This window comes from Oncorhynchus keta, chromosome 19 (assembly GCF_023373465.1).
Source record: "Oncorhynchus keta strain PuntledgeMale-10-30-2019 chromosome 19, Oket_V2, whole genome shotgun sequence".
Taxonomy (NCBI): domain Eukaryota; kingdom Metazoa; phylum Chordata; class Actinopteri; order Salmoniformes; family Salmonidae; genus Oncorhynchus; species Oncorhynchus keta.
Window position 1 is genome coordinate 58255655 of NC_068439.1, and position 18661 is coordinate 58274315.

An 18661-nucleotide genomic window follows, 5' to 3' on the forward strand; every position below is an offset into this window, starting at 1 on the left:
CTGAATATTTCTGAATGCAGATGCAACAATTTCAAAGATTTTACTGTTACAGTTCATATAAGGACATTAGTCAATTGAAATAAACTCATTAGGCCATACTCTGGATTTCACATGATTGGGAATAGAGATATGCATCTGTTGGTCACAGATATCTTTTTTTAAAGTAGGAGCGTAGATAAGAAAACCAGTCAGTGTCAGGCTATTTATTGTGGCCTGTGGGATGTTGTCTCACTCCTCTTCAATGGCTGCAAATTTGCTGGATATTTGTGGGAACTGGAAAATGCTGTCGTACACATCAATCCAGAGCATCCCAAACATGCTCAATGGGTGACATGTCTGGTGAGTATACAGACCATGGAATAACTGGGTCAATTTCAACTTTCAGGAATTGTGTACAGATCCTTGCGACATGGTGCTGAAATATGAGGTGATGGCTGCAGATGAATGGCACGACAATGGGTCTTAGGATCTCTGTTTGCTCAAATTACCATCGTTAAAGTGCAATTGTGTTTGTTGTACATAGCTTATGCCTGCCCATACCATAACTCCACCATGGGGCACACTGTTCAACACCTTGACATCAGCAAACTGCTCGCCCCCCAATGCCATACATGCTGTCTGCCATCTGCCCGGTACGGTTGAAACCGGGATTCATCCATGAAGAGCTCACTTTTTCAACGTGCCAGTGGCCAGGGAAGGGGAGCATTTTCCCAGTCAAGTCGATTACAACACCGAACTGCAGTCAGGTCAAGACCCTGGTGAGGACGACGAGCACGCAGATGAGCTTCCCTGAGACGGTTTCTGACAGTTTGTGCAGAAATGCTTCAGTTGTGCAGACCCACAGTTCCATCAGCTGTTCCATCCGTCAGCTGTGGCTGATCTCAGATGATCCCGCAGGTGAAAAAGACGGATGTGGAGGTCCTGGGCTGGTGTGGTTACACGTGGTCTATAGTTGTGAGGCTGGTTGGATGTACTGCCAAACTGTGTAAAAAGTTGGAGGTGGCTTATGGTAGAGAGATTTTCATTAAAGTCTCTGGCAACATCTCCGGGGACATTCCTGCAGTCAGCATGCGAATTCCACGCTACCTCAAAACTTGAAACTATGGCATCTGTGGCATTGTGTTGTATGACAAAACTGCACATTTTAGATTTGTGTTTTATTGCCCCGAACACAAGGTGCACCTGTGTAATGATCGTGCTTTTTAATTAGCTTTTTGTACATGGTACAGCTGTCAGGTGAGAGGATTATCTTGACTTAGGGAAATGCTCTCCAACAGGGATGTAAACAAATTTGTGTTTTATTTCAGCTCATGAAACATGGAACCAACACTGTACATATTGCGTTCATATTTTAGTGCAGTGCACTAAATATCATTTCACTAATTTGAGTCTCACATTACTATGTATAACTAAACAAAGATAGTTCATCTGTGCTGTTAACTGTAGGAGAAATAAAGCATATTGGGCAGAGAAAGCAAGGAGGTGGGCAGAACAAGCAAGGAGGTGGGCAGAACAAGAAAGGAGGTGGGCAGAACAAGCAAGGAGGTGGGCAGAACAAGAAAGGAGGTGGGCAAACCCAAACAAGCGAGATCTTATTGGTGCATTGTATTTAGCATGTACAGTTGATGTCGGAAGTTTACATACACTTAGGTTGGAGTCATTAAAACTCATTTTTCAACCACTCCACAAATTACTTGTTAACAAACTATAGTTTTGGCAAGTCGGTTAGGACATCTACTTCGTGCATGACACAAGTAATTTCTCCAACAATTGTTTACAGACAGATTATTTCACTTATAATTCACTGTATCACAATTCCAGTGGGTCAGAGGTTTGCATACAATAAGTTGACGATGCCTTGGGGGACTGGGATCAAAAGCCAGGACCTCCCCGGGGCTGAAAACCCACCAAATCGGTCGCCGAAGGGATGGTCACTTTCGGGGGCTCAGAACCATGGTTCTGAGGCACCCACAACCCTCAAAACTGTCCTTTTCTCAATATCTGGAAAATAGCTTGGAAAATTCAAAATCCCAAAAAATGATGTCATGGCTTTAGAAGTTGCTAATAGGTTAATTGACATAATTTGAGTCAATTGGAGGTGTACCTGTGGATGTATTTCAAGGCCTACATTCAAATTAAATTCCTCTTTGCTTAACATCATGGGAAAATCAAAAGAAATCAGACAAGACCTGGTTCATCAATTTCCAAACGCCTGAAGGTACTATGTTCATCTGTACAAACAATAGTATTCAAGTATAAACACCATTGGACCACGCAGCGTTCCGTCTCCTGGAGATGAATGTACTTTGGTGCGAAAAGTGCAAATCAATCCCAGAACAACAGCAAATGACCTTGTGAAGATGCTGGAGGAAACAGGTACAAAAGTATCTATATCTACAGTAAAACGAGTCCTATATCGACATAACCTGAAAGGCCGCTCAGCAAGGAAGAAGCCAATCTTTCAAAACCGCCATATAAAAGCCAGACTACAGTTTGCAATAGCACATGGAGACAAAGAACATACTTTTTGGAGAAATGTCCTCTGGTCTGATGAAACAAAAATGTAACTGTTGGCCATAATGACCATGTTATGTTTGGAGGAAAAAGGGGGAGGCTTGCAAGCCGAAGAACACCATCCCAACCGTGAAGCACGGGGGTGGCAGCATCATGTTGTGGGGGTGCTCTGCTGCAGCAGGGACTGGTGCACTTCACAAAATAGATTATGTGGATATTATGTGGATATATTGAAGCAACATCTCAAGACATCAGTCAGGAAGTTAAAGCTTGGTTGCAATTGGTATTCCAAATGGACAACGGCCCCAAGCATACTTCCAAAGTTGTGGCAAAATGGCCAACAAAGTCAAGGTATTGGAGTGGTCATCACAAAGCCCTGGCGTCAATCCTATAGAAAATGTGTGGGCAGAAATGAAAAAGCATGTGGGAGCAAGGAGGCCTACAAACCTGGCTTAGTTACACCAGCTCTGCCAGGAGGAAGGGGACAGAATTCACCCAACTTATTGTGGGAAGCTTGTGGAAGGCTACCTGAAACTTTTTGACCCAAGTTAAACAATTTAAAGGCAATGCTACCAAATACTAATTGAGTGTATGTAAACTTCTGACCCACTGGGAATGTGATGAAATAAATAATAGCTGAAATAAATCCTTCTCTCTACTATTATTCTAACATTGTACATTTTTAAAATAAAGTGGTTATCCTAACTGACCTAAGACAGGGAATTTTTACTGAGATTAAATGTCAGGAATTGTGTAAAACTGAGTTTAAATGTATTTGGCTAAGGTGTATGGAAACTTCTGACTTCAACTGCATTTGTATATTTCCATTAGGGAACATCTCAATTCGAACTTGCACTCCTAAACAACGCAATTCTTCATAACATATTCTAGTTTGGGGAACAGAAAAATGTATTGAGATCAGATGTTTCATCGATGAGAAAATTCGAAGAATGTCGGCCCAATTTCACCAAGTTCCATCCTCTCCCACTACCCGCGACTGGACTTCCTCTCACTACCATATTTGGTGGTGAGAAAACATTCTGAACGAAATGCTTAATCTTTATTGCCCCTGTGACGTGTCTATGTTACCCCTTCTGTCTGTGGACTGACCTTGCAGTAGCATGTGGACGTTATCAATATCCAAGGGGATGGCTCCATCGTCCAGAGGGGCTTCCTCTGGGTTTAGCCCTGACGCCATATCTCCTGAAAGGGGAACCGATCACCCGGTGAGTCCTGGCAGCATGCTGGTGCTCTGTGGAGATAGCAAGGCACACAGGACAATAAAGAATCTGAAATATATTTTCTGTATATAACACACTTTCATTAATCACACACACATCAACCTAGTGGGCTCCGAGGAGAGTACTGTGTACGCATACTGTATACCACTAGAACATTTAAATAGACATGGTGTCACCACTGTGAATATACAGTAGCAACAAGCAGGTCAAATAAAGAAATGTAATACAATATGAGTTGCAGCAAGCTGAACAACAATCCACGTCTGAGAAGAAAGATTACAAAACATTCACCAACATACAGGTACATACTAACATAGCTTAAGTACACAAAAAAACATATACACATGGGTTCAACACTGAAAACACGTACCTGGCTATAAATGTTTGTCCAAAAGAAAGAGCAACAGCCTATATAAGCTACAGTGACATGCACTGATATCATTAACCATGAATCATGGATCTGGTCATTCAGAAATGTGTTCTGGTAAAAAAAATAATCGTATTCCATTTCAGCTCCTAAACCCTGCTTGTAGGACCTCCCGCTCCATGTACACGGTCCACAAAGCTCCACTTTGCCAATTGGAGGACTAGGTGGTGCCATCTATTGCTTACACCTTTCCAGTCCTTTCAGATGTGTGAACACCAGAGGTAAGGGGAACTTCCCTAACCTCTCTGGCTGAATTTGCCCTTTTTTTCTGAGGGGAGTTAACGTCTCATACAGGGGAACTGAGCCCTTCTGGCGCCCCTGTAATTCTCACCCTGATGCTGGACCTCATATGGGAGCCGATTTGTGCAAAAATTCAGCAATAGAAACGACCACAACGAATCTTGAAAACTGATTGCATCTAATAACAGATGACCATATTGAAACGTAAATGTAATTTAAAGCTCCAAGGTGGTCATTTGCTATTTGATGTGTTAAGTTTGCTTATGCAAATGTAACAATGAAACATGGTGAAGACCCAAAAATTGCCCACCCTGGAAGCTTGTGTTTCAGACATAAGAAAGTGGATGGCGGACATTTTTAAAAACGTTTAAACTCGCACAAAACAGAGATGCTAGTTCTAGGTCCCAAGAAACAAAAGATTTCTGCAGTCGGATCTGACATGAATCTCGTTGGTTGTACAATCGTCTCAAATAAAACTGTGAAGGAACTCAGCGTTACTCTGGACCCTGATCTCTCTTTTGACAAACATATACAAAAATATTTCAGATGCTTCTTTTTCAATTACCATCTTGTCTCAACTCCCTAACAGGCTCTGGAGAGGCAATTGTGGAGTCATACGACCTCCGAAACATGACCCCCATACCGCGCTCTGTACACAAATATATATATATATATATATATATATATATATATACACACACACACACACATACATACACACACATATATTTCCCAGAACATTAACCATGTGTAGGTAGATACGTGTGTAGGTAGATGTGGAAAGATAGATTCAAATGATTTGTTGTAAGTTGGGGTGGGGGGGGTTCACAACTAGTTCTGCTATTAGACAATTCTTTCGTAAAGGTTGAATAGTCTATTGTTCAGCTAATAGCCCATCCTAGAAACGTTAGCAGAATTCACAGCCTGCTACGCCTGTGAAAAACTAAAAATACTTTTTCCCCTTTCCACTTGTTTAAGATTCCAATTGATTAAGTGTTTTGAGCCACAATCGGCCCCAACCCCAAATAATACATTTGGGCACAGTCGATAGCGTGCTGGACTTCAGGCTAGAATGTTGAGGGTTCGAAAACTGCTCCCTGCTTGTTTCATTACATTATTAAGCCTGGATGTGTACTCCCATCTCATTCCTTGCCCTCTTCTACGTGTCATTCTCTGCCTGAGTGGCTCGTGAGCGTGCTGCTAGGATATGGGCACCACCTTGGTTGTGCGTCAAGAATTCAGCATAGCAAGTTTGTATGAAGGTCTGGTTATTCACAGGCAAATAGTAATATGCTCTAAACCACTCTGGTGACAAATTTTGCTAACCTGTTTTCAATTGTCCACATGGCTGGGAGTACCTACTCAGATAAATGCAGATGAAGTTAGATATGCATAGAAAGGCGGCCAGGCGGCCAGCTCTAGGAAGAGTCTTGGTGGTTCCAAACATCTTCCATTTAAGAATGATGAAGGCCACTGTGTTCTTGGGGACCTTCAATGCTGCAGACATTTTTTGGTACCCTTCCCCAGATCTGTGTGTCACATCTGCGCCAACTACGCCCTCTGGTGTTCATCCGGTGTCTTCCTAACCTTCAGTTCTCCCCCTGAAAACACTCTCTTTCTCCCTTGGTGTGATTGTGTGGTTGGACACAAGTGTGCTGGAGTCAGAGCTAAACCCTACCAGCTGCAAATCATCCCATAAATCAAGACCTCTACATATACTAATCCCTGCCAGATCGTAATCTCTGCTCAGTCAGTTATCACTCTAGCCTTTTGTCTATTCTCAAGATCCTGTTGCTCTGCTTTGCTCGGTTTCCTGCCTTATACCATTTTTGTCCTCTCCTTGCAGTTTACCGCTCTGTCTCTGTCTCTGTCTCTGGCTCCTGTTCCACATCTCACCACCAACCACCTTGCTCTGGACATCACTCACGACCATTACCTTAGATTGCACTGTCAACTGTGGGACCTTATGTAGACGGGTGTGCGCCTTTCCAAATCATGTCCAATCAATTGAATTTACCACAGATGGACTCCAATCAAGTTGTAGAAATACCTCAAGGATGATCAATGGAAACAGGATGCACCTGATTGCATAGTGTCTGATTGCATACTTATGTAAAGGTATTTACATTAGTTTACAATCTATCTGCAATATTAAAGCTGATATACCCCCTAAAAATATTTTTAAAAGATTAGACTACTTCAATGCTCTACTCTGTGACTACATGGATAAGGTGAAATAAAACCAGTGCAAAATATGGCTGCTAGAATCTTGACGAGATCCAAACATTTGATCATATTGCTCCAGTGATAACATCGCTACACTTGGCTTCCTATTAAGGGTAGGATTGAATTCAAGGTTTTACTGCTAACCTATAAAGCATTACTTTAACTTTCTCCTACTTATCTCTCCAATTTGGTCCTGGTGTACATACCTACACGTAAACTATGGTCACAAGACGCAGGCATCCTTATTGTTCCTAGAATTTCTAAGAAAAAAGGACGAGGCAGGGCTTTCTCCTTACGAGCTCCATTCTTATGGAATGCCGATCCATGTGAGAGAGGCATACTTGGTCTCAACCTTTAAGTCTTTACAGACGACTAATCTGTTCAATAGGTACTATGATTGAGTGTAGTCTGGCCCTCGGTTGCGAAGGTCAACGGCAAGGCACTGGAGTGACAAACCACCCTTGCTGTCTCTGTCTGGCAGGCTCCCCTTTCTCCAGTAGGATTCTCTGCCTCTGACCCTATTACGAGGGCTGAGTCACTGGCTTACTCGCACTCTCCCATGCGGTCCCTAGAAGGGTGCATCACGTCATTTCATGCCAGGCTTTTTTTTGCTATACTTGAATTCAGTGGATTGAGTCACTGACGTGATCTTCCTGTCTGGTTTTGCAACCCCTTGGGCTCATGTGGTGGGGGAGACCTTCATGGGCTATACTCAGCCTTGTCTCAGGGTAGTGGTTTGTTGATATCCCTTTGGTGGTGTGGGGGCCGTGCTTTGGCAAAGTGGGTGGGGTTATATCCTGCCTGGTTGTCCCTGTCCAGGGGTAACTTTGAACGGGGCCATAGTGTCCCCTGACCCCCCCTCCCCACTGTCTCAGTCCTTAGTATCTATGCTACAATAGTCAAGGGGGGGTACATAGGTTCAGTATGTCCTATCTGGTGTAATTCTCCTGTCTTAATCTGGTGTCCTGTTTGATCTTAGGTATGCTCCCTCTTATCTTCTCTCTCTCTGTCCCCCCTCTCCTGGTCATCTATGAACATTTGAACATGTATTTTTATAATCTCCACCCGGCTCAGCCAGAAGACCACTGGCCACCCCTCTGAACATGGTTCCTCTCTTGGTTTCTTCCTAGGTTCCTGCCATTGTGCATTTTATATATTTTTTGATTGATTCATTGATTATGCCTATCCAATGAGATATACAGTGGGTATGGGTGTAGGTATACACTCATATATATATACACACACACACACACACACACACACACACACACACACACACACACACACACACACACACACACACACACACACACACACACACACACACACACAATTGCCTAGGGGGTATAGGGACTAGGGGGTAAATTGGGACTGGCCCTGAAGGTGGAACAGACAAGTGTATTACCCTAGTTTTACCCCCCATCCCCCAGCACGTTGGAAGGAACCTCCTTATAGAGTTTGAGGAGTATTAGAGCTCATAGTAAATCTGGATTGGATTACTGTAGTAGAATGTATGTAAATGTGAAATGCCCAGAATATGGGGCACAACATAGGGTTTGAGCAACTGTTTAAAGACCGGACACAATTCTCCACAAAGGCTTGGTGCATTCTATACCAGAGGATCCAACAATAAGAGTGTGTGTGTGCAGCAATCCAAATACTTGTGTAAGAAGTGTTGAGTACATGTACATACTGATTATGCAAACATGTAAGCAACTTTTCAAACAGTCCATGCCTACAAACCACTGGGCAAAAGCACATAGTTAACTTAATACATGTGTGAAATTCATACATTTGTTCTTATGAAAATGACATACATTTGAAAAAATCTTGCACCATGTAAAACTTTTACCAGTTGGAGTTTCTAAAACTTTTCTAAAATGTTGAATTATTATTATACAGAAAATCCACTGTGTGCAAAGAGGGATGTATGCATCCTAAAGGAGAAAAGTGATAAAAGACCCTCAGAAACAAACAGTGAGAAATGGGGAGTAATATTAAATGACATATGCACAAATAAAAAAGTGAGGGTTATGAAATAAAATAAGACACGTTTCAGTCATGTTGCCATAATCAACGTCAGTTTAGACAATGACATGCGCTACAAGCATAAAGCATACAACTACTACACCCACAACCGGTGCTCACTGCTCAATCACAGATCCGAGCGAGTAGGTGACATACAGAGTTACCCACATGAAGTGACATATTGGCATGTTGGAATGTGTGCCCTTGTGGTGTGTGGTGCCAGTGTGTTCTTGTGTCACTATGGTGATGAGAAAAAGTTGTATGGTCAGCTGCCTGCCTGTCAATGTGACTGGAATCAGGTAGCCTTGCATGCAGCTGTCCTATTCATGTGCTTTGAACACGCACACAAACAGACACACACACACACACAAACATTGATTTGTCAAGCTAACATCAGAAGTGGAAAAACTGTCTCTGCCCAATGGTCTGATCCTGTGAAGCATGTCAGGGCACACACCCACAAACAGCGATGTGCCAGGAATCTGTGGTGGCGCCCAGAAATAGAACATAATATGGTTGATCTCCAGCCGAGCTCCTGCTCCACTCTGCATGCAGGCCGAGGGTACCTTTAATCAATGGCAGATAGAGGTCTGTCGTTTATGCTGATTTATTTATTTTATTAGGTCATGGCAACGTGACAACCAGGGGTGCATCCCAATGCACTAGTTCCCTACTTCCCAAAAATCTATAAACATTGGCTTGGTGGAAGCATGGGCTATTGAGTTTCCACCACATTTCTTATACCAGTCATTTCCTTGTACCAGTCATGTCCTCCTACCAAGTCAAAAACATACTGCCAGGTGACAGAATCCGGACTAGTGGACCAGATGTCCGAGTGGCAGCCCTTTGAGTATTTAGCACTGCAGCCCACGCGCCTCTGTAGCCTCTCTGTAAATCTCACAGGCCCTTGCTAAGCAATAATATATCAAACAGTGGAGGCTCCTCAGAGGAAGAGGAGGGCCCACCTCCTCAGTGAAAATAAAAATAGTGAAACATTTAAAACAGTTATCCTTTTTAGATAAACTACACTAAATATATTCATGTCACCAATCATTTATTAAAACACACTTCAATGAAGGCCTACAGTAGCCTCAACCACGCTCTGAATGGTATGTAGCACCATGGTTTCCGTCCTCCTCTGGGCACATCGACTTCAATACAAACCCTAGGAGGCTCTTGGTTCTCACCCACTTCTACAGACTGAATCTAGTACTGAAAGCTACAGCTAGCCAGCACTGCAGTGCATAAAATGTGGTGAGTAGTTGACTCAAAGAGAGAGGAAGACAATGGTTGAAAAGTTTTGAACAAATTAATTTCTTCATAAATGAAGGCAAAGAAAGAGAGAGAGAGCTAGCTATATTTAGTATTTTTTTTCACTTCCACTTACTTAGCTAGCAAATGCAGCTAGCTAGTTGAACCTACTCAAACACCTATGTTACCTAGCCTGCTCGCTATCCAACACTGGAACTCTCCCAAGTCAAGGCCACGGGGCCCGCCAGTTTAACTGCTAAACTGCTTGCTAACTTTAAACTGTACTGCACGATTGTAGCGGGCTTACTAACGCGTTAGTTCTAGTAGCAATGTTGACATGACGTTAGCTAATGTGACAATGACTTAGGCTGTGTGTAGTGGTTAACGGTTATGATATGAACGTTTTTTCTCCTGGTCACAGACAGATGATGTGTTGGGCACTGAAGTCCACAAGCAAAGGGAAAAGCTGAGAGGAGGAGAGCGCGTAGATGCGAGAAAGTGTTATTGAATTATCAAAGGGCTCATGCTGTTTGTTTATGGCTGCTATGAATGAATGTGTTTGCATGTGATCAGGGACTGTATTCATTCAAACCAATTCTGTTGAAAAACTTTTCTTAAACGGAACAAAACAGGGATAGACATACCTGAATTTGTCCAATAGAATCTCTAGTTTGCAACCGTTGGACTAATGATTACACCCTAGATCAGCTAGCTGCAGGACGTTTGACACATTCAAAACCGCTCTGCACAATGTCTGTCAACTTGATTACTCAGATTTCTCTCAACATGTGCATCTTTATTGTAAACTTTCATTCATAGGCTAGGTTGTAGCAACCTCATGATGGGTATAGGGAAAATGTAGTAGCCTGAACCTATCAATGTTACATTGAGCTGGGTGAATGGAATATGAAGGACAGTCATCCAATATTCTGCTCATTAAAAAAACAAACAGCACAGCCAGTAATATAAAAACATGCAGCATGACATCAATTCAACGTCTAGTCCACGTTGGTTCAACATAATTTAATTGAGATGACGTGGAAACAATGTTGATTCAACCAGTGTGTGCCTAGTCGGATGGCACAGGCAAAGCGCCTCTTTCAAACGCACTGTCCCTCGTCAATGAGCCACTGGCTTAGATGATGGGGGAGTGTGCTATTATTATTGGTAGTGTAATATGATCATTTTACCCCAGTGGTTTAATTTTACACATCATTTTATGAACAGTGCACACACACCTTGGGTTTGCGTGATTTAATATGCCCATAAAACATACATGATATTTATATTGGTGGTCACTGAACATGTATCACCACCTGGCACAATTCCATTTACCCAGTGAGGAGTTGTATGCCTGCACTGCACCTACTGTGTTCTTTATCCTGTCCGGTGCACTGAGTGGGGCAAATGCAAATGTCAAATACTTTTACAATACACATGGTCTGCTCGATTTAGCTTGCCCCATTAAATGGAACCAATTGAATATTCAGAAAAGTGCCATCTTTGTCCACCCTTTATCCCAGTGAAACTAGAACAAATGCACCTCCAGTATTTTAAAGTTGTTTTTATTGTATGTGACCCTACTGATTGCTGCAACCCTGCATCAATGTTTCAACACACACAATCATAATAGGTAAAGGTCAGGATTCAGGAACACTGTTTATTTCACCTACTGGGTTGAGCAGCTAACATATCACAGCAAGACCAGACTGCTCCAGGGACAAGATTAAATCCTGTTCTCTCTCTCAGACCTGATAGGTGTGGTGGATTAGGCAAGCTGGAATATAATGACTGTATGAGTCACCATAACCGCACACACACACACACACACACACACACACACACACACACACACACACACACACACACACACACACACACACACACACACACACACACACACACACACACACACACACACACACACACACACACGCAACGCGGGCATGCAGAAACAAATCTGTTGGATGGGATCATTCGTTACAAAGATTCAATGGGCTTTAGCAACAACAAAAAATCTTCTGAATGCTTGGAATATTTGGTTTTAAAACTGACCATGCAAAACAGGCAAAGATGGTGTTGGTATCCATACAAGTTTGGGAAAGACAGCTTAGAGAGAAAAAAGTATCAAAATAAAGTAATAACAAAATAGTAATAATAGCACTGTGGGGAATTGAGAGGGGATTTGTGGAGTAAAATAAGGCCTAATTATTTTTTTGTATTTAACTGAGAAATTAGCAAGTGGTGAAACTTTTGTGTGACACTGATTTTGTTTTCTCTTGACTTTTCCTCCTATTGCACTCGACAGTACAATGCTGGGTGGGTCTTGGGGAAAGATTTCATTCTACATACTAGTCTCGCGCACACGCTTTAAGACAAACAGAATATATCCACCGAAACATGCTTTGTAATGTAAACAAATGGTTACTGTCTGTCCATGTGGTGCACACAGTAGGGTTGTCTAACGAAAAGAGTGCCTTTTGTATCTCTTTTATATTTTAAGTAGACATTATGCACAAACATTCCATTTTAAAAGTCTGTTATATTAAATGAAGTGACAACATGGAAAATTAGACTTAATTCAGCATTTTGACACCTCCCTTCCTGTATCCTGTCACACCCTGATCTGTTTCACCTGTATTGTGCTCGTCTCAACCACCCACGGGGTTTCTCCTACTTTCCCCATTATCCCCTGTGTTTGTCTGTTGCCAGTTCGTCTTCCATTTCTCGTACCCCATCTCCATTCTATCCTGTCGTGGGGTGACCAGTCCAAATCTCTCCGGGTACTGATTGACTCTGGGGCCAACGAGAGCTTTATGGATGCTACCCTGGTGTCGGAGCTGGGAATCCCCACACAACTCTTCTCCATTCCGATGGACATCAGAGCGCACTCTATTGGCAGAGTCAGCCACACTACTTTTCCCATTAACCTGAGAGTGTCAGGTAATCACAGTGAGTCTATGCAGTTCCTGCTCATTGAATCCCTTCATACACCTGTGGTTTTGGGGTTTCCATGGCTCTAGAGGCACAATCCTCTGATCGACTGGGCTACTAGTTCTATCATGGGTTGGAGCCCGTTCTGCCACGCGCATTTTCAGAAGTCCGCGCAGCCTGCCCCGGGACGTCTTCCTGCAGGCTTAGGAGAAGTCTCGGATCTCTCCCGCGGAGTGCCAGGAACTCCAGGGGGTTTTCAATTAGGCCCGCACTACATCTCTCCCCCCGCATCGACACTACGACCGCGCTATCGACCATATCCCGGGAACAACATCTCCTCGGGGGCGTCTTTAATCCCTATCGGGTCTGGAGACCAAGACCATGGACAGGTACATTGAGGACTCTCTTGCTGCAGGGAATGTTCGTCCATCAGTCTCCCAGTGTATCAACTACCGGGGCCTTAATGACATCACAGTTAAAAAACGCTACCCTCTACCACTCATCTCCTTTCAAGCCTCTCCAGGGAGCGACGATCTCGAAGTTGGACCTTTGGAACGCCTACCATCTGGTTCGGATAGAGGAAGGAGACGAATGATAAGACAGCTTTTAACACGGCTAGCGGGCACGATGAGTACCTTGTTATGCCATTCGGACTGAACAATGCTCTTGCAGTGTTCCAGGCCCTGGTCAACGATGTGCTACGTGATATGTTGAACTGGTTCGTGTTTGTCTACCTTGACGACATCCTCATTTTTTCCCGGTCAGCTCAAGAACACTTCGTCCACGTCCGACAGGTCCTTCAGCAGGGGCTAACTGGATGTTTTTCCCGGACTTCCAGGTCCTGGAATGTGCTCATTCCTCAAGACTTGCCTGCCATCCTGGCTCCAGTCAGACCCTGGCATTTGCACGACAACGTTTTTTTGTGGCCCACCATGGTTCCTGAAGTCTCCCCGTTCGTCACCGAATTAGACTTCGCGGCAAGCTCAGGCTGGCCTCATTCAACCACTCCCTGTTCCTCACTGCCCCTGGTCTCATATATCCCTGGACTTCGTCACTGGTCTCCCTCCCTCAGATGGCAACACCACTATCCTTACGGTAGTGGATAGGTTTTCCAAAGCCGCCCATTTCATTCCCCTTCCCAAGCTACCCTCAGCCAAGGAGACAGCTCAGCTCATGGTGCAGCACATCTTCCGAATCCATGGACTTCCGGTGGACATGGCTTTGATCACAGTCCTCAGTTCTCGTCCCGGTTCTGGAAGGCGTCCTGCACTCTCATCTCATCTCAACGGGACATTAAGATCTGTAACATCTTATGTTTCACCAAGTCGTGGCTGAACGAAGACACGGATAATATAGAGCTGGAGGGATTTTCAATGCACCGGCACACGGCAGAACAGAGAAGCTACTGAGAAGTCTGGTAAGAACAGAGAAGTCTGGTAAGACGAGGGGTGGGGGTGTGTGCCTTTTTGTCAATAACAGCTTGTGCGCAATGTCTAATATTAAAGAAGTCTCGAAGTATTGCTCGCCTGAGGTAGAATACCTTATGATAAGCTGTAGACCACACTGCTTACCAAGAGAGCTCTCATCTATATTATTCGTAGCCGTCTATTTACCACCAAAGAACGATGAAGGCACTAAGACCACAGTCAACCAACTCTATAAAGCCATAAGCAAACAAGAAAATGCTCACCCAGAAGCGGCGGTCCTAGTGGCCAGGGACTTTAAAGGGGGAAAACTTAAATCACTGTTACAAAAATGTGCAACCAGAGGGAAAACAATTCTGGACCACCAACTATACTCCACACACAGAGATGCATACAAAGCTCTCCCCCACCCTACATTTGATAAATCTGACCATTATTCTATCCTCCTGATTCCTGCTTACAAGCAAAAACTAAAGCAGAAAGTACCAATGACTCGCTCAATAAGGAAGTGGTCAGATGACGTGGATGCTACGCTACTGGACTGTTTTGCTAGCACAGGCTGGAATATGTTCTGGGATTCATCCAATATCATTGAGGAGTATACCATCTCAGTCATCGGCTTCATCAATAAGTGCATCGACAACATCGTCCCCACAGTGACCATATGTACATATCCCAACCAGAAGCCATGGATTACAGGCAACATCAGCATCGAGCTTAAAGGATAGAGCTGCTGGTTTCAAGGAGTTGGACACTAATCCAGACGCCTATAAGAAATCCTGCTATGCCCTCAGACGAACCATCAAACATCAAAGTGCCAATACAGGATTAAGATTGAATCCTACTACACAGGCTCTGATGCTCGTCGGATGTGGCAGGGTTTGAAAACGATTAAGGAATACAAAGGGAAACCCAGACGCGAGCTGCCCAATCACGTGAGCCTACCAGATGAGCTAAATGCCTTTCATGCTCGCTTCGAGTCAAGCAACACTGAAGCATGCACGAGAGCACCAGCTGTTCTGGATTACTGAGATAACGCTCTTGGTAGCCGATGTGAGCTAGACCTTTAAACAGGTCAACATTCACAAAGCCGCGGGGCCAGATGGATTACCAGGACGTGTACTCAAAGCATGCGTGGACCACCTGGTGTCTTCACTGATATTTTTAACCTCTCCCTGACTGAGTCTGTAATACCTATATGTTTCAAGCAGACTACCATAGTCCCTGTGCCCAAGGAAGCGAAGGTAACCTGCCTAAGTAATTACCGCCCCGTAGCACTCACGTCAATAGCCATGAAGTGCTTTGAAAGGCTTGTCATGGCTCACATTAACAGCATCCTCCCAGATAACCTAGACCCACTCCAATTTGCATTCCGCCCCAACAGATCCACAGATGACGCAATCTCAATCGCACTCTACACTGCCCTTTCCCACCTGGACAAAAGGAACACATATTAGAATGCTGTTCTTTGACTACAGCTCAGCGTTCAACACCATAGTGCCCACAAAGCTCATCACAAAGCTAAGGGCCCTAGGACTAAACACCTCCGTCTTCAACTGGATCCTGGACTTCCTGTTGGACTGCCCCCAGGTTGCAAGGGTAGGCAACAACACGTCAGCCAAGCTGATCCTCAACACAGGGGCCCCTCAGGGGTGTATACTTAGTCCCATCCTGTACCCCCTGTTCACCCACAACTGTGTGGCCAAACACAACTCCAACACCATCATTAAGTTTGCTGACGACACAACAGTGGTAGGCCTGATCACCGACAATGATGAGACAGCCTATAGGGAGGAGGTCAGAGACCTGGCAGTGTGGTGCCAGGACAACAACCTCTCCCTCAATGTGAGCAAGACAAAGGAGCTGATCGTGGACTTCAGGAAAAGGCGGGTCAAACAGGCCCCCATTAACATCGACGGGGCTGTAGTGGAGCGGGTTGAGAGTCAAGTTTCTTGGTGTCCACATCACCAACGATCTATCATGGTCCTTACACACCAAGACAGTCATGAAGAGGGCACGACAAAACCTTTTTACCCTCAGGAGACTGAAAAGAATTGGCATGGTTTCCCAGATCCTCAAAAGGTTCTACAGCTATATAATAGATGGTGTCAGAGGAAAGCCCATAAAATTGTCAGAGACTCCAGTCACCCAAGTCATACACTGTTTTCTCTGCTACCGCAAGGCAAGCAATACTGGAGCGTCAAGTCTAGGACCAAAAGGCTCCTTAACAGCTTCTACCCCCAAGCCATAAGACTGCGGAACAATTAATCAAATGGCCACCGGACTATTACATTGACCCCCCCCATTTGTTTTGTACACTGCTGCTACTTGTTGTTTATTATCTATGCATAGTCACTTCACCCCTACCTACAAGTACAAATGATCTCAACTTGTACTCCCGGACACGAACTCAGTACTGGTACCCCCTGTATATAGCCTAGTTATTGTCATGTTATTGTGTTACTTTTTATTCTTTTTTACTTTCGTTTATTTGGTAAATATTTTCTTAACTATTCTTGAACTGCACTGTTAGTTAAGGGCTTGTAAGTAAACATTTCACTTTAAGGTCTACACTTATTGTTTTCAGTACGTGACAAAGTTGGATTTGATTTTTGATTAAACCTCTGTCTCACAGCCCTTTGTTTCCTGTTTCCATATTTTTTTCAAAATAAATATTGAACATTAATAGTCAAATCATAGTGTAAAAGCAGGTGAGCTGGCTTTACTCTTTTTAGACATTTTCGGTTGTTTTGTGGCTGAAGAACAGCGCAAAACACCAGTCTCAACGTCAACATTGAAGAGACGACTCCGGGATGCTGGCCTTCAAGGGAGAGGTCCTATGTCCAGTATCGGTGTTCTTTTGCCAATCTTAATCTTTTATTTTTTTGACATATGGCTTTTTCTTTGCAACTATACCTAGAAGGCCAGCATCCCGGAGTCGCCTCTCCACTGTTGATGTTGAGACTGGTGTCTTGCGGGTACTATTTAATGAAACTGCCAGTTGAGGACATGTGAGGCGTCTGTTTCTCAAACTTGACACTCTGATGTACTTACTCTCTTGCTTAGTTGTGCACCGGGGCCTCCCACTCCTCTTTCTATTCAGGTTAGAGACATTTTGCGCTGTTCTGTGAAGGGAGTAGTACACAGCATTGTAAAAGATCTTCAGTTTCTTGGCAATTTCTCGCATGGAATAGCCTTCATTTCTTAGAACAAGAATAGACGGACGAGTTTCAGAAGACAGTTCTTTGTTTCTGGACATTTTGAGCCTGTGTCACGCCCTGGTCGAAGTATTTTGTGTTTATCTTTATGCATTGGGTCATGCCAGGGTGTGGCATGGGGTTTTTGTATTGTGGTGTGTTTTGTCTTGGGGTTTTGGTGTGTATATATTGGGATTGTAGCTAGTGGGGTGATCTAGCAAAGTCTATGGCTGTCTGGAGTGGTTCAAATCAAATCAAACCAAATTTTATTTGTCACATACACATGGTTAGCAGATGTTAATGCGAGTGTAGCGAAATGCTTGTGCTTCTAGTTCCGACAATGCAGTGATAACCAACAAGTAATCTAACTAACAATTCCAAAACTACTGTCTTATACACAGTGTAAGGGGATAAAGAATATGTACATAAGGATATATGAATGAGTGATGGTACAGGACAGCATACAGTAGATGGTATCGAGTACAGTATATACATATGAGATGAGTATGTAGACAAAGTAAACAAAGTGGCATAGTTAAAGTGGCTAGTGAAACATGTATTACATAAGGATGCAGTCGATGATATAGAGTACAGTATATACGTATGCATATGAGATGAATAATGTAGGGTAAGTAACATTATATAAGGTAGCATTGTTTAAAGTGGCTAGTGATATATTTACATCATTTCCCATCAATTCCCATTATTAAAGTGGCTGGAGTTGGGTCAGTGTCAATGTCAGTGTGTTGGCAGCAGCCACTCAATGTTAGTGGTGGCTGTTTAACAGTCTGATGGCCTTGAGATAGAAGCTGTTTTTCAGTCTCTCGGTCCCAGCTTTGATGCACCTGTACTGACCTCGCCTTCTGGATGATAGCGGGGTGAACAGGCAGTGGCTCGGGTGGTTGATGTCCTTGATGATCTTTATGGCCTTCCTGTAACATCGGGTGGTGTAGGTGTCCTGGAGGGCAGGTAGTTTGCCCCCGGTGATGCGTTGTGCAGACCTCACTACCCTCTGGAGAGCCTTACGGTTGAGGGCGAAGCAGTTGCCGTACCAGGCGGTGATACAGCCCGCCAGGATGCTCTCGATTGTGCATCTGTAGAAGTTTGTGAGTGCTTTTGGTGACAAGCCGAATTTCTTCAGCCTCCTGAGGTTGAAGAGGCGCTCCTGCGCCTTCTTCA

General features: G+C 43.9%; 1 protein-coding gene across 1 annotated transcript in view; it reads right to left on the bottom strand.

Annotated features, from left to right (window-relative positions):
* Positions 1-18661, bottom strand: part of syne2a (spectrin repeat containing, nuclear envelope 2a) — a gene marked incomplete at its 3' end in the record, with an annotated part of 64956 nt that overhangs the window by 38584 nt on the left and 7711 nt on the right. The window contains exon 2 of the mRNA XM_035792725.2: positions 3625-3766. Within this exon, the coding sequence (XP_035648618.2) occupies positions 3625-3712 (88 nt within the window). The remainder of the gene's footprint in view (positions 1-3624; positions 3767-18661) is intronic.